Raw genomic sequence first — 22010 nt, forward strand, 5'->3', positions numbered from 1 at the left:
TTTTAGATAACGATAAAGGCCGAACGGCAGTAATTTAGCGTACACTCTTATTTTCTGCGAAAGGAGAAGGGCCTATCGGTTTTGCTAAATTTTGTGTAGCCTAGTAAGTTAGCCTAAGGGTCTTTAGGAGATCTAACGTTACTATCGAGGGATATAGGAAATTAACTAAGGGACGGTAAATTATAGGGGGGGAGGTTATATAGTAGGGGATTCGGTTATATATACTTAAAGGCGGATATTCAGTAGTAGGAGATACCTAAGAGCCTTACCGCCGAGGAAGGTTATCTAGGACCTAGCTTGCGGGATCCGGTATTATTATTATACTTGAACAACAGTTTAGACGGAGGATTCAGGACAGTCTTTATAGTTAGATTCCTTACACTTGAAATATTATACTCTTTTTGATTCCTGCCTTTGGTACCTGACATCGGATCTCACGATTACTTTGGAGGATTCTAGGACTTGCGTGCTTGTGGGTTTGGTTTGGTTCCTCTATAACTCGACCTGTCTAGTAAGATCAGACTGCCGTGAGCATTCCCCTCTTCAATATCTAGGATAGCTAGGCCTAAATAGTATCCTAAGACCGAGAGCTTAGTAGCCCTAGATAAGAGCGGATATAGAGATCGCGGTACGTAAGTACCCTTAGTACTAGGTTTCTTAGGGATTAAAGAAGGCCCTAGAATAGGAAATAGCCTACTATCTAGTAACTAAAGGGATTAGGCCTTTCTAGAGATAGGGGATCGACGTTATTAGACGACTACTAATAATACTAAATAGTAATAGATAGATTATTATAGTAATTAACTATATAACTAGATAGTAGGTAGCTAGAGCTATCCTAGAAGCTATAGAAGAAGCGCTTAGAATCTTCCTCTACAAGGAAATCTTTATAAATTATAGAGCGCTACTCGAGATCCTCTCTAATAATAGTTTAAACCTCCTTTCGGGTACGATTAGCTACTATCTAAACCTACTAAAAACTCGGTACTAGCTAACTATCTCCTACTTCCCCTATACGAATAGGAAAGTAGAAAACCTTTATAGTCTACTTAGCTATATATTAATAAATTATCTTATAGGAAAGCTAATAAAGGTATAGGACCTATACCTAGCGTAGGCGACTCTAGTTATACGGGTCTAGGAATACGTAGTAACTAGGTATAGCTTATTCTTTCTAGTTTATAGGGCCTACTCCTACTTACTAGGTAATAACCTAATAAAAGAACCCTTAGTATTCGCGAGGCGGACTAAGGAGCTCTAGATCGTAAGCGACGCCTATACTAAAGTAAATAAGCTACTACTATCCTAAGCGATCTAGACTAATAGGATTAGGGATAGCTAGGTAACGAAGATAAGCTTCGAAAAGGGGGATTAGGTCCTTGTTTAGAATAAGTTAGTATAGAAATTCGAGAGCAAGTAGTTCGGATCCTTTAAGATCCTTATAGCGTACCTACTTAGTATATACATACTAGAAGAACCGAACGGACGGGTCCTAAAAAACCTAATTAATAGTTCGCGATTAATTAAAGCTAATATAAAGGACCCGGGAGGCCTATAGATATTATAGACGGTATAAGTAGTACTCTAGAGATAGGGGATCTAACTAAGATAATCCTAAGAGCTACTAAAAATTATTAAATAAGATAATACTCCTTCTATATATAGGGACTTATCTACCTTTATAAAGGAAGAATAGAATTAATTCCTAATAGACTAGGCTAACGGTATATACCCGAGTAAAGTAGGGGAGGAGAACGTTATAATAGAAGCTCTCGATCGAAGCTATAAATATATTAATAGGGAAAATAGAAAGACTAAGAAACGCGCGATAGACTAGGAGAAGCTCTAATTACCTATATCTAGAGACGAGCTCTAGGATATAGACTTATTAGGATCTAGTAGACTACTACTAGGGGATATTCGGAATAGCTATAACGCTAACTAAGATAAATAGGATTTATTTAACAGACCTTTTACTATCGTAGTTCCTACGAGGTACTAATACTAAAAGTATACGAAAAGGAGATTACTTCCCTAAATACTTCTTAATAGAGACGAATAGGTTCTCGTCGCTATTACTATTATTATTATTATTATTATTATCGTTATTATTATCCTCGAGCTTAATCTGCTTATTCTTAACTATGTACGCCTCTAGGACCTTAAGATCGCTCTCTAAAGCCGCGATTATCTTTAGAATCGCCTTATAGGCCTCTAACACGACTATAAAGTTATTCTTATTATAAACCTAAGAATCCTTTAGGGAACTAGATAGCTATAAATTCTTAAAGAAAGTACTATTATTCTTAGCCTTACTCTTACTCTTATCCTTCCTCTTCTTAGGTTTACTACCCTAGCTATTCTTCTTCTTAGAGCTATCCTCGCTACTATCGTTATTATAGGACCGCTTCTTATCCTTTAGATCGCGCTACTAATAGTTAGTATAGGGTATTATAAATAAACAAAGAGAGATATACCTTCCTATCTTTAACTAATATATAGGAGGGGTATATCCTACTATAATACTTCTATATCTAAGGATTAAGGAGCTTATCCCTCTATAAGAAGTACTAGAACGCGTTACTATTAAACTAGTAATTTCTATAGCCTCCGCTCCCTAATAGAACCTCTTATAGGGTCCCGAAGATATAGTAAGAATTAAATAGGCTATTCTAGTTACTATATAACTAGTACTCTATACTAGTAGGGGCTAGTTTACTAATCTATTAAGCAAAAGCTACCTAAAGCTTTATAAGAGTACTATAATTCTTCGGATTATTATTTCTCTAGTCTATATCTTAGATTCGCGTGCTATAAGTCTAGGAGTCCTTTATATAGTTAGTCTTAAACTAGCTTACTAAGGGATTCCTATAGGTATCTAAGCCTATCTATAGCCTTTTAGTCTACGTATTATACGCGTAGAACCTACTCTTACGTATATTTATAAAAATCTTAGCTAGGGAATACTTTATCTTAATAGCCTTCTTCCTTATTAATAGAGCTATCTAGGACTAAGTAGTCTAGACCTAATACTCTATAAAGTCGCTAGAGGAAGGCTTAGAAGAAGGCGATAGAATAAGAGTATAAGACTCTAAAAGCTCCTAATTACTTATAGGCCGGTCCTTAGATTACTAAGGGCTTAATAGAGTAGCTAGTAGAGGGAGATTAAGAATAAGAGAAGATAAAGAGGTAGGAGAGAACTTAATAGGAGGATCGACTATTAGCTTAGAAGAAGGATAAAAAGGAACTAAAGACCTATTAGCTATTTAAAGATCTAGTTTAGACTTAGAGTAAGCTATCTAGCCTAGGAAAAAGTCTTAGAATATATAGGATAACCTAGATAGTATTAGAAGAGATAAGGAAGAAGGATAAAGAGAAGAAGAAGCGATTAGGAGAATTTACCTATATTTATAATAAGAGATCCTTTATTCCTCTAGACTACCCTAATAAGAGCTTTTAGCGACTATTAGCTATATATAGTAGTTATAAGTAGCTAAGAATAATATTATACCTTTTCTTTTATTAAACCCCTACTATTTCGACTTTACCCTATATATATAAACGCACTAAGGCAGGAACCTACGGATATAACCGAACAGAGCGATAGTAAGCTTAGACTATATTACCCTAAAGCTCGGGGCGAGTTTAGTCTAAGTAGAGGAGGATAAGATCCCGGAAGGATAATTACGTAAGTTATAGCTCACGTAAATACCCCCGTTCGGCCCTATATAGTCCTATAACTATCCTTACAGACCCGATATTTAAGAGATACTATAGATATACTTCAAAAATCAACCTTTTCTTTACTCTTCGAATCACACTACGATACAGACCCCCTAATAGTTAGTCTTAGAATTAAATCCTAACTAGCGGCGCCCTCTTCTTCCCTAACGATTAAGTTTTTCTACCTTGTGTAAGTAGATCTCGTTATAAAGTAAGAGATAATATTATTATAGTAGTCCTAGTAAATATTAACAGACGCGTCCTTCTTTTATTAATATTAAATTTAGCTTCTATAGCCTAATTAAATTTATTAATTAATAGTCTATTTAGTAAATTTAGCTTCTATAGGCTAGTTGAATTTGATAATATTTATATTAAATTATAGCTTCCATAGCCGAAGTTAATAAATTTAGTAATTGAAAATTCAAGAATTTGCGGATTTCGCAAATTTAGGCCTTACTATTACGATCAGGCTTATTATTAAAGTGCAGCAACCCGGGCACGCTAACCAACTGGTCCCAAAGACTGAAATATACCAGAACGCATGTTCTGGTATGCCCGGGGACGGTATAAGTATCGCATCAATGCTACCTGCGGGTAGCTACGGCTACGCATAGCGACCTACTCCGCAGTGTCGTAACACTCATAACCTAATAGACCTACAGATCTAAAGGCAAGGAAGCAATCTGGAGGCGAGATATCTGAATTAGGGAGTCTAAAGAGGAGAGAAAGAACAAGGAAGAGGGAAACCTATGACTAGGAGAAAAACCCTCAAGGCACCTGACTGCTAGGACAGCAAACATCTGGAGAGGGCAAACTCTCTCAGAATTAAATTGAGGGTATCCAGTCGGCTATCAGAGTGGTGAGTGTTTGAGAGATTTGGGGAGTTGAAGGTCTGCACTCTACCTTTTCTCCTTTTGCTTGGTGATGCAAGTGTGTAGAATATATGACATGATGACGATGGTGGTTATGATGATGATGTGGGAGGCGCTGATTATAGACGTAGAGGGTTGCTTTTGGACCAATTCCTTTCACTCATAGCCATCAGAATGGAGAGACAGAGAGAGAGAGAGATAGAGAGCCAAGAACGCCCGCGGAAAAAAGAAACGGTAAAAATGGCAATCTAGCCGAAACAAGCAAGGATCACAGCCAGTCCAAGAATTCTGGCACAAAATAGCTCACGACAATGCCAGCACCTGCGCGGAGAATTCCTTCTGTGCTCTCAAAGGCCATGGTTTTCAAGTCGAATACTCCTGCTTTGGCACCCGCGTGGATCATGGCAAATTCACCACTCACTTGATATGCAGCGACGGGCATATCCTGGGCCAAGTCCTTGGCATCCCGAATGATATCCAGATAGCTGCTTGCGGGCTTGACCATGATGATATCTGCACCTTCGGCAATATCCCTTTGAATGGCACGGCGGGCAAGACCCCGACCGCCGGGGGGAAGCTGGTAGCACCGACGATCTCCAAAGGACGGACACGAGCCAGCCGCATCACGGAAGGGGCCGTACAGGCAGCCACTAAACTTGGCGCTGTATGACATGAGCAAAACGCGATGGGCCAGGCCGGCTTCGATCAGTTTGAGTTTGATGGCGCGCACCCGTCCATCGTTCATGTCGGAAGGAGCGACACAGTGGGCGCCAGCGACGGCGTAGGCCAGTGCGACGTCGGATATGCGATCTACAGACTGCGCGTTGTCTAGGGATCCGTCTTCTCGCAAAATACCACAATGGCCATGCGAGGTGTACTCACACAGGCAGACGTCGGTGGTGATGTAGAGTTGAGGGAAACGAGATCGAAGAAGGCGAATGGCCTGAATGACGGGACCGGCCGGATCGTCGGCTGCTGTCCCGAGCGCATCTTTCGCTGCGGGGTGGAGGGGGACTCCGAAAAGGATGACTGATCGCAGGCCTTTACGCACGAGCGGTGCCAAAAACGGGACAAGACGGTTGACTCCGCGACGGTATTGGTTGGGCAGGGAGGGGATCGGTGTCTCCTCGTCGGGATTATCGGTAATGAAGAGTGGATAAATAAGCATTTCCTGTCGGCACAACATTAGCGATGAGTTGGAAAGTGATTATTAGGGCAAAGATTCTCAATATACCTTTGTCAATTGCCTTTCAGCTTGCCATGATCGACTCAACGGGTGACTGTATCCTGCGTGAAGCTGGCTGGAAATGTCACCAGAGATGCTGACGCTAGTTACACTGGTGGCGTTGGTGCTGGCGTACGACCGCGCCGTGCGCGACCGGGCAAGTGAAACCTGTGAAGCGCGATCATCGGAATTGGCATCGCGAAACGCGATATCGGAAACTAAATTGGAGAACGACATTGACGAGAATGTGTCGAGGACGGCAGAACAGTGAGAGACCGGGAAGCAATGGGGACTATCTGGGGGACCCAGATTAATCCAATTCAATGAGAGAATTTCCCCCTGTGGAAGTCGCTGGAGAAAAAGGGCGTGAGGTCGTGATTTCGTGAATGGCTGCTGCCGCTCTATCCAAAGGTCTTGAGTGAGTCGAATTTGAAATATGTACAGGAATTGAAGAGTGGAATCACGAGGGAGGCGAGTCCTGCCAAGGACAACGCCTGTCAGCCGCGCAAGGGACGAGGAAAATGGTTAATCCGCTGATAATTCGGCCGATTGGGATCTCCGACGTGGTCAGCCGAATTGCCGGATCTTGTGATTGGTCCTGCCTCGGCTCAAGACGAAGGCATGGAAATGTACATGAATTGCTCCTGCAAATACCCCAGTCAATCTCTCTCGTAGTAAGTACCAAGTAGTAAGTAGTCAAGTACAGTATCATCCATATATACACAGCATGACTGCCCGACAGTTTTGCATACTCAGTCATTGATTTTTTAGCATTCAGTATGTATTTGGTGTTATACCAGGACCACTCAACTTGAAATGCCGTGCCATGGATGCGAACCACGGTGCTGCGGTATGTATCATTGATACTCCATTTGATTCCAATTGTCCATTCGTCAATATCGTATCCCCATTCAGGGTGGTCAAATAGCCGAATTCTGGTCAAGCTCAGTCTAACGGAACCAACAAACTTTTTGCATCTTATTCTTCTGACGATATGACTCTACCCAACTCGTGATGCCAAGCACATCTGTATAGCTATGTTTGGAGGTAGCCACGAAATCAAGCTCGTGGATGAGCTGAAGTGGGGTGAATTGTTGTTTTTGATACGTAGAGTTTGAAAAGATACTGCTGTACTTCAAGGGTCTTGAACAAAAATATAGGTATTATGCACAATCCACACATTAATGGACATTTGCTGTACATGAAATCTGTATGAGTCAATCTCCAAACCCCGAACAACACATTTGCTAGATCCGAGGAGCACTCCGCGACAGATGCAGATTAACCTCATTACGAGAACCGATTGGTCAAGTGTTTCAAGACTCTACACATATCCCGTGTCCAGACTTTGAAAAGCTAGTGAGCCTGGTCCGAGCGGTACAAACAAAAGAAACTTTAAGACCTAGGTGAACATTTCATTGAGATACGAAAATATCCTCTTTTAAAACCGGCCTTGTTGGAGACCACCCGATCGACGGATAGAGTGGGGCCCGTGCCCGGAAGGGGCCAAACGTCATGCTTTGGGCTTCAAGACCAGGTGGAGATCTTGGAGATCTTGGAGATTTTGGAGAGCCCAGGCTTCCCACTCACCTCGACCAGACCTCGATCAGAACTATAAAACGATAAGACCAGTCATTTTAGGACGGGAAAAAAATCTCACTCTGATCTCATCCCTTCACTCTCTGAATTTTCGATATTCATTCCTTGACAAGTCGCCGTTACTCTACCATGTCCTCTCTTCGATACTACGACGAACCCGGCGCAGGCACCGAAAATGGCCAGAAGTGCCACTACAGTCAGGCTGTTGTCATCGGTAACATCGTCAAGTGCTCGGGCCAAGGGGGTTGGACGAACGATAACAAACTCGACGCCAACGATCCCATTGGCCAGGTGGATCTTGCCTTCGAAAATGTCGACCGTGTGCTTCAAGCTGCGGGTCTCGCAGGCTGGGAGGACGTCTACTTGTTACGGAGCTACCATGTCGATATGGGGTCCACCTTTGAGCGTGTCGTCCAAAAATTGAAGGAAAGACTTCCAGGACATCGTCCTGTGTGGACTGCGATTGCTGTGCCTCGGCTCGCTTTCGGACCGATGCAAATTGAGCTGGAGGTTGAGGCTGTGATTTCCGAGACAAAGTGAATGCGACCGGAAGACAATGATGAGTGATTGTATGGTGTGTTGCTTTGGAGAGATTTTTCATGTTCTTGGATAAATGTAGGGTCTGAATGGAAGTTTCACGATGAAGGATCCCCTAGTGCCGCCCAAGGATGCATTGCAAGTATTGAGTCAGTAAATGAATGTCCACTTTCTTGAGTTTAGATTATGCTTAGTGGCTCACTCATGAGAATCCCTGTACCCACGATGCATCCTTGTTATTTATAGTCCCAGCTGAATCTATGAGTGCAAATATCTGGGCGTCATCGAGATCAACATCTGTCGTGGCGTGCATCCGGCGTTGAAATCCTGGGAATTGATCGAACGTCACACTTTCTCAGCTCATCACAATCAAATGGAATTCGGTCATATCCTTTCTTCCCGGAGTTCTTTCTCACTGAGGGGTGCTTTCAAGCAACTTGGCATATTCGGCAAGAGTCCTCCCAAGCAAGCGTGCAAATTCCGTGTTCTCAGGGGTCTCCAGTACATTTGCCCAGAATCTTAAAACAAATAGAGAGAGTTGACTGGCACTGATATCATCCGAAATCTCATCTGTATCGGTGAAAGATGACCAAGCTGATTGGAGAAGTGTCAGAAGGCGCCTGAGAAGCCGAATTTCCTCTAAACCGGAGATGAGCCCCATTTCTCCTCGAAACGCATCTTCGTTGCTTGACGTGCCTTGGTGGCTAGTTCTCAAATCGTCAGACTTTTGAACCCATCGGCTGAGGAGAAGAGCAGATTCAAAAACAAGTACTAGCAATTCGACACTCCAGCTGCTCATGCCAGACCGAACAAAGAAAACGACCCCAGTAGAGGCGGGATATTTCAACAGGTCGATACTATGTCTAATCGCATAAAGCAAAATATCTGGCGAAGTGGGAGTCTCCCAAGACCATTCATAATATGCGGTTGCAAGCTGCAAGGGACGATGGGCGTACGAAGATGGAATCATCCTTATTTTCGCGGGTAGGCTGAGAGCCAGGCGCACGAGAATCAACTGCATGATTGCCTTTGCCTTACTTTCAAGGGGCGTCAATGCATCAGGAGAGGGTCTTTCAGCCTCCAATGCCACCAAAAAGCGAATTGCAGTTTTTCTAAAACGTACGTCATATCAGTCAGTTGCTGCTGTTGCAGATGCTGATCGGCCAACCGTAGAGCCTATTCCCCGCATACTTACCCGATGCGTTCAAACTCCATTCGCTGCATTCGAGTAGCCGATCCAGCAAAATGGCCATTTGACAAAAATGCTACCCGATGGCCCAAAAAAGCTGCAGCAATGTAGCAGTGCCGTGGTACTGAGATATCTTCCTCAACCTCTGGGTCGCTGATCACATCTGCTTGATCGCTGACATTTTGAAACCATTCAACAGCGAAGGGGCCCCGGTGCTCCTGGCTCTCCAGCCGTTGTTCAAACTCCCGAGCAGTCGCCGTGGCCCAGACCCTCGAAGAACAAGGGAGTCGAAGGCTAGAGTTGGTCTTTACCTGTGCACAGAGATCGTCGAAGAGAAAAGCATGGGAAGCAGCGGCACACACTCCAAATACTTCAATGCGTCGACTTGTCTCAGACCGAACCCACGAGGCAAATTGCCCTTCGAGGTCAGCCGAGTCGGGTGCAGAATTGTGGGATAAGGCCACATAGTGGACCAGTCCACTCTGTAATATCCCCATCTGGTATACCAGTGTTTCACTCTGTTCCATTTTGATGCATTCTAGAAGTAGCATAAATGTAGCTGCAAGCTGATGGGCTGAACTGATTTTCCGTCAGCGGCATTGTTAGATGGGAGGTCGGAGCCGTTCGAATTGATACGTACTTGTCGTCTTCCAACGACGCATTCTGTGTGGACCATGTCCAGTGATTGAGCACAATGTCTCTGGAAGCATTGAACAAAGCCACAGAGGATCGAAGCTCTAACAAAAAACGGGCACCCAGAGCAAGTATTGCTAGGCGTAATGCAGCGATGACGCGACCTGTTCGTTCGTAGTGTTCATGCATCACAGGAACACTGAAGTTTCGGTAAAAGGATCGCAGATATCTTCCAATTGTTCGGAATGACGGAACGATGAATGTAGGGCACCGGGTCATGTACTCTTGAACGGCTGAGTCGGACATAAGTGTATTTCTGTCTGTATGCTTTTAGCCGAAGAATATTTTACTGATAAGGAAGCAATAGTAGTTAAGGGTCTTACTGCTCTGTTCTATTACGCGAATTTCAAAATCAGGATCTAGAACATTAGTACCTCTCTCAAGGAGACCGGCTGCAAGAGGTGGTCGTGACCCTGTTATATCCTGGTCGTCGACAAGAGTCCACAGGGTACTATTCGCAAGAAAGTTCTGAAAGTCATTCAAGGGACTTTGGTCATCGTTCGAGCTCAAAGCCGGAAGCGCTTAGAAGCATTGTCAGCAAGGCAGCGAAAATCAAACCTGTTAGAGTTTTGGGGATCGGGTGAGATCCAAAGGGAAGAATCTTACATCGGATACTATCATTCGCAGTTCTTGTTGCGGAATTTGCGCGAAGGGAAACTGATTGCGGCTCTTTTGTTTGCTCCAGCTGTCCTGTCCGGTCTTTACGCGGACGCGTGGCTGTGATATTATCTGCGAACGATATCGAGTCCGTCGTCGTGATGGATGAACCCGGTTCAAGCTGGTTACCATTATGAGCCAGCCTCTCGTGGCGTCGCAGTAGATCTCGTCTACTGAACGATGTTCCACAGGGACACGGATACGGCTTTTCTAAAGTATCTGCGTCACAAAACCAGGGAGCAGCAAGCAACAGTTCAGTTAGATGAACTCAAACGGAGTCTGGGGCTGCGCGCTTCGCAAAACTAACGGATTCGTGTATGGCGCCGCACGTGTTCGGGTTTACGAAATCTGCGGCCGCAGAAAGAACAAACGTGCCGCCTGCTGACATCCTGGTGGTCCACAGCTTCCATCCTCGCGGTATTGCCGGATGAGTCCCAATTGTGTGCTTCTGTTACGAGGCAAGAGTCTTGTGGAGACGGTCTCCAACTTTATCAATCTCAAACGGTCTCCAACTCGCATGACCGTCGGTCTGGGTCACATGACAGGATCTTACGGCTATCTGCCGACGTCATCGATTTCGATCGCAGAACCCGACTCAATAAGAGACTCGTCCCTAGCTGGGGAATTGAGGACGTGGACTTGCTGTGATTTTTGAGCGTTGCGGTGGACCGATACAGCATTGGCGATCATTGGTTTCAACAAGTACCGTCAAGGCTTGCCATTGTGGCAACCGCTCGGGTGTTCGCTCAATGTAAAGCGAGGCACAGACCGATCTTCTCGCGCTAATTACCGCGCGACGCAAAGTAAAATCTGGTGAAGGCAGGTGCCAACTGAGATTTCTCCTCGTGTGGGTCTTCTGATATCGAGTGCATCCCTTTCAACTTCACGCTAAACTTGAGCAGCCCGCCGCGCTACAGAAAGGCACTGGGCTACGAGGCCCGAGTTGCGGACAAAGCATGGATGACCCAGAGTTTCTTCCCATGCTATTTAGTGGGGATATGAATACGCTTGAGTTTGACCAGATGTTCAATGCAGATCACGATCTTGACGGGTTTTTCGCGGATCTACTTTGTGTACCTTCCTTTCCGCAACCTCGGCGCTCTGACTTCACTCCATCTTTTGAAGATGCGAGTTTGCGGTCTTGGCTAGGAGTTGGGCAGTACAACTCTGACAATGATGTGTGCGTCTTCTCCTGTTTCCGACGTAAGCTCGAAATAAATCGTCTAACAACGCAATGTTATTGTTCACAGCTTGAAAGCTTATTACCAATATGTTCATCCTTGCTTTCCTATACTTCCACCCCCTGCCGCTGAAAACGATGTCTATACTGCAAATCAAGGCTATGATCAAGCTTACGAGCCTACTTCACCACTGATTATTGCTCTGCTATCAATAATCATACCAATACAAACCTCCGAGATATCCGCCAGCCAAGGCTCTGAAGCGACATTGTACACGAACCAGGCCTACTCCTTGGCCCACCGCGCCGCCGAAACTTGCGCCAGGTGGTCAGTGGCTACTGATTGCAATTCTCCCTTATCAGAAAAACCTTTCGTTCATCCTGACGTGCCTCCTGAGCTTGAGATACCCCTGGCGTATTGTCTACTGAGTTTGTATCATTATTTGCACAGAGGGGATATTGCAATGATGACCTCCTTCGCGGAGAAGGCCCATGAGGCTGCTATCCAACTCTCATTGCACAAGGAATGCACTGAAATACGTGGTGTGGCGATCCGGGAGGCGAGAAGCAGAGCATGGTGGGCAACGGTGAGAATTCGCATTATCTGGCAGCACTAGACAGTCGCCTAACAACTTTCCAGTATCTTTGCGTATGCCATGCATCTATGGTGAGCTGCAAGGTATGTCCAGAGCAGCAATCCTTTGTTGACAAGGTGCTGTTGCCGATCTTCATCCGAGACTGCGTCAAGTACCTAAGAAAGAAATAGCCACCGATACGAGCCATCAACACAAGGACTCTGGAGGTTCAATTCCCTACATCAGAGTATATCTCTCGAGTCAGTATTTATCAGTGGGCCTTCAATACTTGGGTTTACTGACTTTGGAGTAGGTCTGGGAACGTTATATTCGTGCCGAAGAAACCCTTGTTGCAGCGACGCTATTATTGGTATCATTAGTCAAAGGGATTCGGTCTAAAGAGTCTGTACCTAACTTCCGACGGTCATTCGGCGCGGTCGATAAGATGATTCAGGCTCAACTGGCGCAATTGACCCATGTGGAACCTCTGACTTCCACCGGGGATCATTCGCCCGAATATAAACTGGCGAAGAGTTTGCATACCATCACGAGAATGAGACTGATGAGGTACTAAGTCTAGCTCCATAACTACCCACTTGCTTGACTAATATCATTCAGTGCCAACATGAAAATTCACCGTTACCGTGCGCTCATGGAGTACCCTGCGATATCGAGGAAATTTGCTAGTTTTCCCCCTTTAGACATATCGGAACGCCCACCATCCGAGAGCACTGATTTCCAATCCGCTGTGCTGGCGAAAGTTGAGCAAATATTCCCATTTCCAAATCATTACTCGCTTCAGAGCTGCATCAATTCCGCCCTGGCAGTCTCCGAGTGTCTTGGTTCACTGAGAAATGATCTGACAGGTGGGTCAAGGAGCCGATTTTACGCGATCGAGTCTAGCTCATAATCTCCTTAGTTGCTCCTTTCATATGCTCTGCCATAATAGCAGGATACACTGCTATGATGATGTTGCATTTTCATGGCCCAGAAAAACGCCAGCTTCTGCCTTGGCTTCCAGTACACGAATTTCGCAATCACTGCCAATCCATCACGGTAGCGACTATTCAGTTCCTCGACAGATACTCCGCCGGATCTTCGCACCTAGACAGATTGACATGTAAGTTTGAATGCGGGCCAGATCAGCCAGATTCTCTCCGTGCTGCGCCTCACTTCGAACCTTCACTCATTTTCAATGCCAGGCGATCTCCGAAGGGCTGCGACAGCTTGTGGCGTAGACCTTGAACTCTCCCATTCCAATCCAGCAATCTAGGTATGGTTTTAGCAGAACAATTGACAATAAAATTGCTTGCACGAGAGATGAATTTACCCTCTAATAGCAGAAAATGAAGCGAGACACGAAATTTGGCCGAAAAGGTCGAGCGTTAGCGGTGTATTTGGACGAACATTCCTACAATAGTAAAGACTAGGAAAGAGCCTAATACGGAGAATAGTTGTAAGAATTCTATCGCTACCCACAAGCCTTTATCGGAGAGGATGGCTACACAGAAATCTAAAGAGGCTTTGAAAATATAGGCGATCTTGTCTAAGTCAGGAGGGCTTGTTAGAAAATAGAAAGTTGTTTAATCGTTAGGTCTTTCATTATTAATTCTCTATAGTTTAAATTAAGACTACCTATTTCAGAGATTTTATAATAAGACAATAACTATGATACGTTTTGTATACATGCTTACGCGCCTACTTCGGATAATATACTTAGTGCCGAAACGAGTACATATTGGAGCTATACTTCCTATGTATACTGTCTAACAACAACTTCGGTCTCATCTGTGGGGATGTGATAGGATTTAAAAGAACTGCACGTAGCTTTATATAAATAATAAGTTCTATCTAGTAGTGCTTTTTGGCCGATCTGTTATACAAAGGTAGCTCTGATAGAAGATAGATTGTTTGGCCCTTTCGATATTAAACGCTAATCCATATCATGATCGTAAGCGACCACTGAATAACACGCCCACTTAAAAGTTTAGAATACTGCTTCTTAGATAAATTCTCAGACTTGGTTTCTTACTCGTAGGAGCTCTGGTATTATAAATCTGACGAGTAGTTTTTCTTGTGACGGTAATTGTAGCTAGCTGATCCCGCATGTCGATACCGTATGCGGTTATAGGATTATAGCCTCTTCTCCTCTTCTACTTGGTTTGAGTGAAGTCCTCATGATTGCCTTTTTTTTCAACTATTTACCCACGCTTGAGACTTTTTCCAGTTCCGCTCTAGGAAGTTATCTTTTAAGCGGAGGCTACTGAAGCGTGTTGATAAATAAGCCTGCAGGCTACCGCGTCACTTGGCTGAGCCTAGCTCAAGGACTTGATGACTTGACATCCTAGAGGGTTAGAGGGTTCTACCTGTGGCATCTTCCAGATTGTAGGTGAGGTATCTTGTTTTGTTGACCACCTGACCCACGAGCGATCGCTGTAGCGTGGCTGGGTTGCTGTACTGCGATCCTAGTTGCGATGCAGATGACTGCAACATAATGCATATCAAATTCCAACCTGCTCCAACACATCCGCGGACCTCGAGATCCAATCTTGCTCCCGATTGTCATGCAGATCATGCCGGTACACATCCGGGGTATCAGCCGCGAACCATTCCTTCGGAGTGAGAGCATTCCACAACGGCGTATTTTTCGGCAATGGGAACTGCAAATCGCGTGCCCGCAGGCCCCAGCTCCTGACGGTGTCTCTAATGTTCACTGTCAAGCTGTTCATCCCGTCCCCTTCCCCGTCACCGGGCGAAGGAGCGCTGACCGCACTGCACAGCTTAAATAAAGCCAGGTTGAAACGTTTGATCTCCTCAATACTCACCCAGACATACTCGCCGGGCTCCGTCTCGGAGAAGCGGGCGAGGATGTTGGGGTACTGAAACATTCCGAGTCTTTTACAGCTCGCAACCAGCCTGTGAAGAAGATCAGCCTCGACGGGTGGAAGAGAGGGTTTAAGATGCTGTTGGAGGGATGTCCCGCTGCTTTTCATCATTGCAGCGGAGATGATATGAAGCAGCATCGCTTGGTACGTTGGGATCGGCCATTTGCACGCAGGAGTTGCGTTCTCTGATCCAGAGCAATCCCATTGTTCCTAGGCGCCATGTGTCAGTGGGTTGATCGAAATTCTGTCGCTTGTATCAGCGGGACAGACCTTCTGTTGTCGTATAGCCTTTCCAAGCACATTGTGCAGGTCGATCGCTTTGGACTTCTCCCGCTCTTCTCCGCTCATCCACAGCGCGATGGCAACCATCGACTGCACGAGTAATGAGGTCTCATGCTCAATAAACGTGCCCCGATGAATGAACGGCCAGTATGAGTGAAATAAGTCAAAATATATGCCCACAAGACGATCTTCACTCTCCGTGCGAGATCGTGTGGGTTGCTGGGTTTGAGATTGAGGGATCGCTGGTCGTGTGTCTGTCGTTTCCTCCGGAAAGGAGTATGGACTTGCTGTCTCCTTCTGCTGTGCAAGCGAACACCTCTGCCCGCGACGCTGGCAGTTGGCGCATGGTGACCCGCCATAACACACGGATCTTCTGCTTCCGACAATGGGTGCATGCCTGTTTGACTTCTAGCGTGGGCTCCGGAACTCCATGTACTCTCTGAATATGTCTTCGGAGCGTATCGCTATCTTCATTATCAGCATTCAATATCGCAGATCGTGATCCGCAGTGTTCATTTCTGCTTACCTTCGGACGAACTCGCGGGCACAGGTTGTGCATTGCCGAACACGGCGCCGGGTGTGTTTCGCCTCGTGGCGACTGAGATGCTCTTTCCGTTGATATTTCGCGGTGCACCCTGGGAATTGACAGTTGTATCGACTAGATACCATTGTGCCAGGCTAGAATGACTACGAGCATGGCGATCTGGTCAAGGGAATGGAGTGCACAACCTGAGGGGCATAGAATTGGCTCCCGTGAGGTGTCTTCAGGAGGGTCCACTGAGTGAACCAGAACCAGAACCAGAACCCTTGTTGCTTCCTTGGCCCTTGGGAAGCTGAGATCCACGGTAGAATCATTAGCATTGCAGACGCTCTCGGAGCCGCCCTCTCGGCATGCCCACTCCGGAGCGCCCGCTTTTAGTAATCTACGTTAATAATAAGCCATTGACGGAGTATATATCTACCTCTGCGCAGCCTGTAGTTTACCACTTCACAACATCACCTCTCCCAAGTCTGTTTGCTTAGCTTACAAAGTTTATCGACTCTTTTCGGTCCAATATGGCTCCCTCCATCCTCATCGCCGGCGCAACGGGCAACACCGGCCGCAACGCGACGGAGACGCTCTCCAAACTCGTGCAGGCGCCCTCGTCGCCCGTGGCCAATCACCGAATCCTCGCCCTCACCCGCGCCCCCACCGGCTCCGTCGCGCAACATCTCGCCGGCCTTCCCGGCGTTGAAGTCATCGAAAAATGCTGGACCGAAATTACTCCCGAATGGCTCCTCGCCCAAGATGTGGTGCGAGCATTTATCGCCCCGCATAATAAACCGACTCAATTCGCCGAAGAATCCACCTTCCACTTGTCACTGCGCGACGCTGGGGTGAAATACGTGGTCCGAATCTCAACGACCGCCGCGCATGTGCACCCTGATTCCATTGCGTATTATCCGCGCGCGCACTGGGCAATCGAGACTCTGCTCGGGACAACCGAATTTGAGAATCTGCACTGGACGAGTCTGCAACCCAATGTTTTCCAAACATTTTTCTTATCGGCCGCGCAGTTTATCAGAGAGTTTCGTGAGACAGGACAGCAAGGCACGTTGAAATTGATGGGGTCGAAAGAGACTCCTGTTGGGGTGATCGATTCTGATGAAGTCGGTCTCGTCGCCGCAAAATTGCTCTCGGAGGCGGATACTACCAAGCACAACAAAAAGAAATACGTCCTCAACGGACCCGAGGAGATCACCGGAGAAGGTGTTCTGCGTCTCGTCGAAAACGTCATCGGTGCGTCGGTCGAGAATGTTGTTTACCGGGATCTGTCGTGGATGGATGGGTTCCTCGAGGCGGAGTTTATGAGGCCCGGCGTATCACGCAATGTAGTTCTATCTGTGAAGCGAGCGGCAGAGAAGGCGTGGGATGGGAGCTTCCCGACTGTTCCTACCAGTCAAGAGGTTCTGGAGCTTGCTGCGCCGCGGAGGACGCCGAAAGAGATGTTGAAGACTTTGCTGGAGGCTTAGAGGCGTGAGTGAAATCTAGCTGTGGCGGCCGAGTCACTAGCTGCGCATCATGGTACTGTGAGAAATACATCTTTGTAGATCATTTGCTTTGAGCATCGCCCAGCAATGGAAAAATCTGTGAACAAGCATGCAATCCAATAAAATATCATACAGTCCGTGTCTCGATCAACAATTCTGTATGCGAGTATCATTGTGCCAAAAGCTGCGGCTGTCCCAGCCTAAACAAGTAAACTTCATTTGATTTACCCAAAGCGCTTCAGTGTGCGCACGAGAGCAGAAAATGGAGAGTGAATGAGAAGCTCCTATAGTACTAGAATCTAGTAGCCTAGTGTAGGTATTTCTCACGAATAAGCATTAATATCAATTTATCTTTGATTTTACTCAACTCCTACAAGCCTCTACGTCCCCTAGTTCCATAAGACTACTTCTGCCTAATACCCTACTCATAAGGGCTACGCCTAAAAGGCTCGCAAAATACGCAAAATAAACCTCAAGACGTTAGCATAACCTTTGTCTTTTAACCAACAAGACCATAAAAGATCATTAATATCCGCGGTTGCGGATATTGCCCAGAGTCCGGTACAAATAGTATAGTAATGCAACAGGTAGTGGTTCGGCTCCGCCGTAACAATCGCTCTCTGTGTCTGCGGCTCACCGGCTTCGGAGGGCTTAATACTATACAATCATGTAAAATTTCCTTTGATATTCATAGAAAAGACGGGGAGAGGATAGTAATAACTTTTTCATTTTATTATCACGTAGAAAGAATACAGTAGAAACGTCCATCTTAATTTTAGTGTGCATAATTAATACTCGCAGATACTCCTCCAAATAGAGTATCTGGCTAGTATAACTCAAGCCGGGCTAAAGGCCTCGCCCTACTGCTTGTAGTCGTATCCGACAGACATCGTTATTTTGCGAAATATACAGATCTAGCTTTTACCACTCTAGAGAACTTTTCATTCACAATTCTACGATATGAAACAGCCTTAACTAGTCCTCTTTGAAACAGTCTCGTCGTCATCTATGTAGTACCGGGAGGCATCACAATTTCATGCCGCAATGAATCTTGTATATTCAAATCAAAGGTATCGGCAAAAAAAGAAGAGTTCGTCGAAGCCAGTCAAGTGTTTCATAATGTACATGGCTGTGAAAAAGTAAGAAAAATCACTCTTTGCGTGGTGTCGCACAAGACAAGGGCATGAGGGATGAGTAAGAAGGTGAAGATATGTATAGATTTGAAAAAAGGGAATGGAAAAAAAAATCAAAAGAAATGAAAAAAGGAAAACACGAAACAAACGAAAGGGGTATTTCACATATAACTGGGTTTATATCCTTGGAATCCATAAGCCACGATGTCGGTTTTGACCACCTCGCCCGGTGCCACATACGCTCCCCGATTCAAGTGAACGCCAGGATAAATTGTACAGCCGGCGCCTAAATAACAGTCCTCATCAATGATCACCGGCCGGCCTTGATAGCGGCTCTGCGATCCTTTTCGCTCCTGCATGCTAGAATGAGCCATAGAGCTCAAGAGAGTCACGTTGGGTCCAATCCAACTGTGTGCGCCGATGCTGATGCCGCAATCGTCAACGAACAAACAATTTTGGTGGATCATCACGTCTTCTCCAATCTGAATGTTATACCCGTAGTGGCAGTTGAAAGGTGACTCGACCACCGCTCCCTGACCGATGGACCCCATGGAGAAAGGCGCAGTGGCACTAGACGGCGAGGTCGCCGCCGAACTCGGCGAGGGCACCAATATCTCTTTGAGCAAGCGATTTTGCTCCTTGGAACTCAATCCGTAGTGGGGATTGCAGGCATTGTTGAACCGCCAGACCGCACGCTTGCACCGATCGCGCTCCTCCACCAATTGCAAATCAAATGGGCGGTACAACTCCCCCCGCATCATCTTGTCCTTTTCCGTTTCTTCTGCAGCCATCGCACGCGCCGATAGTTGGTGTTCGATCTTCAAAGCCATTCGCGCCTGAGTTTGCGGGCTATTCGTCTCCATCGACGAGGGCGGCATAGGCGTGGGTGCTGAAGTGGGTGCCGGCCCCGGCCCCGGCCCCGGCGCCATGGGTCGCGGCTGGTCCGGGGTGGTTCCATGGAACAGGGGTAACCCATTGGGTTTCGGCGGAGGCGGGGGCGGTGGGGGAGCGTGTGTAAACTCACGGATCGGCGGAACCATAGGGTAATCCGGCTTGGAGTGAGAGTCTCGAGGGTGCAATTCATGAATGGGTGCCACTTCCCGATAGTCAGGCTTGGGAAGATGTTCCGGGGGCGGATACGCGGCGTGGCTGGGGCCCGACCAGGCTCGCTTCGACCAGGAGGACGAGGATGTAGAGGTCGAGACCGGGTGTGTTGAGACCGGGTTGTTGGATGGATTGTTGGTGTACGACGGGGTCACACGGTCATTGTCGTCGACCAGTGGTCGCATTTTGCGGGACTCGATATGGTCTGGCAGGCCGGGAGTCGGCCGTTCGTGGTGCCCGCTCGGTTCGGGAAGATACTGTCCGCCAAGTTCTGAATATCCCTCCTTGGATTGCAAAGGGACTGGCGTTTTTGTGGTCGATGGCTTCTGCCAGGTGCTCCGAGAGGTGTATCCCTCGCACAAGAATCCGCCACGGATACAATTGTTGCCTAGAGTAATGAACGAGTCAGCGCTCTGCGTGCGTGCGATGGGAACCGGTGCACTTCATAGCGCCAGAAGAGCATAGAAGGAGATTCTTGAGACAAGGTCCCAACCCCACTCCCTCCACCCGTTTGGGACCGGGGCATGACCCAGTGAAATAACCAATGATGCCACCCATGGGCGACATACGGGGGCGGACTCACATGCAGGATGTTGCTCGTCACATTTCTTCTTCCGACGTCGGCAGGTCATGCAGCCAGTCTTGGTGCGATTGCTAAAGACACGCTTCCGCTTAGGCGCGACCTGGCCGGAATTGTTGCCTCGATCGGATACATAGTTCGGAGAAGAGGCGGACTGAACGCTCGAGGGAGGCGGCACCGATCGGTCACTGGTTCCATTTCGGGACGGTTCTGGACCCTGCACATCTCGTTGAAGGGCATCCGCCAACTGCGCATCGGAAGGATCGATCTGCTGTGCTCGTTGAGCCTGCGTGATCAAATGGGAGTCATAATCCGGCCAAGGTCCCGTAGATGGCGGCTGCGATGTCTCATTGGTATCTGATCGATGACCAGATGCCGCGACGGCATTCACCGAATCCATATCCGAGGAGACCGATCCCGGTCCATTGGCGGTGCCATTTCCAAGGAGCGGGGACAGTTCGTCGGCGTGGCTTGGCGTTTCACGGCTAAGGTGTTGTTGTTGTTGTTGCTGCTGCTGCTGGTGATGATGGTGGTGGTGATGGTGGTGATGTTGTTGGTGAAGTGATGGTGGTTGCTGCGGTTGCTGTGGTTGTGACTGTGGTTGCTGAGGATGATGAGGATTGTGAGGAGAAGGTTCCGGATGGGGGTGATAGCCCAGCTCTACCGGCTGCCGAGCCTCTTGGTCGCCCGACCCCGATCGCTTTCGCTTGTGCTTGTTGGAACCTGATGGTGACGCCCGTTGCGAGGAACCACCGTGGACATCATGCCGCAGACCCAACCCGTCGCGTGACGGCTCCGCGGTGTCGTTGGCGGATGCGGTGGCGGGCAACATCGGCATTCGGCCACCCTGGGCCATGGGAGACGACGACGTTAGAGTCGGGCCTGTCCCCGTGGCTGTGGCCGACTCCCTACCATTGACAGCCGTAAAGCGCGAGGGGCTATGATCCGGTCGCGGTTCTGTCCCGGCGTCATGGCTACTCATCACGGGACCGGTTGCGACAGCGGTCATCACTTTTTGGTCGGGAGGTACCCGTGGGTGGCCAAGTAGAGTGGTGTGTCGGCAGGTAGTCTCCCCCCACGGGAGAGTCGAACAATACCCGGGACAAGCAACACTGCACCAGTAAACAGCGAGGACGGCGGCACGCAGGCACCGTCTTCAGCGCAAAGAATGCGGACGTAAGATGAACACTCGATCAAAGAAAGAAAGGTGGACAAGCAAGGTGAAAATACCCAATAATGTTGCTTCTCATCGACCGCGACTCACGCACGTGGGTCGGAGTCGAGGACCGGAGCGACTAGAGCGGACAATTGAGATCACAGACAAGAACAGAAAAGATTGACCGCGGACCTGGTCTGCTCTCGCGGTCTTCTGGGATCATGCGGGAGCAGAGGGTGGGGGCAAGTCTGCAGGAGTGGTCTCGACTACTCGCAGTCCCATGCGCGGCCCCCAGTTCCAGTCTCAGCCGCAGATGGGGAAATTTCGGGGAGGGAGGGGTTGCCTGAGCGAGCAACGATTCCGAAGATTGAGACGCGCGGAAAGTTGCCGAGGCGGATAATGATCAGAGAAAAAGAGAGACCCGAGAAGAGGGGAGGCAGAGAGAAGAGTAAGAGGAAAGGAAAAGGAGAGAGAGAAAGAGGAGGAAAAACCGAGCCGACCGCGATACACACACCGAACTAGTCTGCTTCCTGTAGTTCCTTGGGGGCGCGGTCCAGAATGGGAGTCTAGATGTATGTATCACACC

General features: G+C 47.4%; 7 protein-coding genes across 7 annotated transcripts; 3 read left to right on the forward strand and 4 right to left on the reverse strand.

The window, feature by feature from the left end:
• Nucleotides 1-4866: 4866 nt before the first annotated feature.
• On the reverse strand, nucleotides 4867-6060 carry POX_d05920 (Delta-aminolevulinic acid dehydratase; the record flags this gene model as incomplete). The annotated part of the gene is made up of 2 exons (XM_050114754.1): nucleotides 4867-5769; nucleotides 5833-6060. 2 exons carry the CDS (start codon nucleotides 6058-6060, stop codon nucleotides 4867-4869), a joined length of 1131 nt encoding a protein of 376 aa, XP_049969705.1.
• Nucleotides 6061-7551: 1491 nt separating this feature from the next.
• On the forward strand, nucleotides 7552-7962 carry POX_d05921 (uncharacterized protein; the record flags this gene model as incomplete). Its single annotated transcript, XM_050114755.1, has 1 exon — nucleotides 7552-7962. One exon carries the CDS (start codon nucleotides 7552-7554, stop codon nucleotides 7960-7962), a length of 411 nt encoding a protein of 136 aa, XP_049969706.1.
• A 409-nt stretch (nucleotides 7963-8371) lies between these two features.
• Nucleotides 8372-11178, reverse strand: POX_d05922 (uncharacterized protein; the record flags this gene model as incomplete). Its single annotated transcript, XM_050114756.1, has 7 exons — nucleotides 8372-9071; nucleotides 9155-9727; nucleotides 9789-10101; nucleotides 10165-10362; nucleotides 10448-10717; nucleotides 10806-10946; nucleotides 11052-11178. 7 exons carry the CDS (start codon nucleotides 11176-11178, stop codon nucleotides 8372-8374), a joined length of 2322 nt encoding a protein of 773 aa, XP_049969707.1.
• A 967-nt stretch (nucleotides 11179-12145) lies between these two features.
• On the forward strand, nucleotides 12146-13163 carry POX_d05923 (uncharacterized protein; the record flags this gene model as incomplete). Its single annotated transcript, XM_050114757.1, has 5 exons — nucleotides 12146-12265; nucleotides 12319-12357; nucleotides 12445-12513; nucleotides 12567-12820; nucleotides 12872-13163. 5 exons carry the CDS (start codon nucleotides 12146-12148, stop codon nucleotides 13161-13163), a joined length of 774 nt encoding a protein of 257 aa, XP_049969708.1.
• Nucleotides 13164-14754: 1591 nt separating this feature from the next.
• POX_d05924 (uncharacterized protein) lies at nucleotides 14755-15507 on the reverse strand (the record flags this gene model as incomplete). The annotated part of the gene is made up of 2 exons (XM_050114758.1): nucleotides 14755-15348; nucleotides 15409-15507. 2 exons carry the CDS (start codon nucleotides 15505-15507, stop codon nucleotides 14755-14757), a joined length of 693 nt encoding a protein of 230 aa, XP_049969709.1.
• Nucleotides 15508-16476: 969 nt separating this feature from the next.
• On the forward strand, nucleotides 16477-17433 carry POX_d05925 (uncharacterized protein; the record flags this gene model as incomplete). The annotated part of the gene is made up of 1 exon (XM_050114759.1): nucleotides 16477-17433. One exon carries the CDS (start codon nucleotides 16477-16479, stop codon nucleotides 17431-17433), a length of 957 nt encoding a protein of 318 aa, XP_049969710.1.
• Nucleotides 17434-18745: 1312 nt separating this feature from the next.
• POX_d05926 (uncharacterized protein) lies at nucleotides 18746-21277 on the reverse strand (the record flags this gene model as incomplete). Its single annotated transcript, XM_050114760.1, has 2 exons — nucleotides 18746-20076; nucleotides 20272-21277. 2 exons carry the CDS (start codon nucleotides 21275-21277, stop codon nucleotides 18746-18748), a joined length of 2337 nt encoding a protein of 778 aa, XP_049969711.1.
• Between the last annotated feature and the right edge of the window lie 733 nt (nucleotides 21278-22010).

The sequence above is a fragment of the Penicillium oxalicum genome, chromosome IV (genome assembly GCF_001723175.1).
Source record: "Penicillium oxalicum strain HP7-1 chromosome IV, whole genome shotgun sequence".
Classification (NCBI taxonomy): Eukaryota; Fungi; Ascomycota; class Eurotiomycetes; order Eurotiales; family Aspergillaceae; genus Penicillium; species Penicillium oxalicum.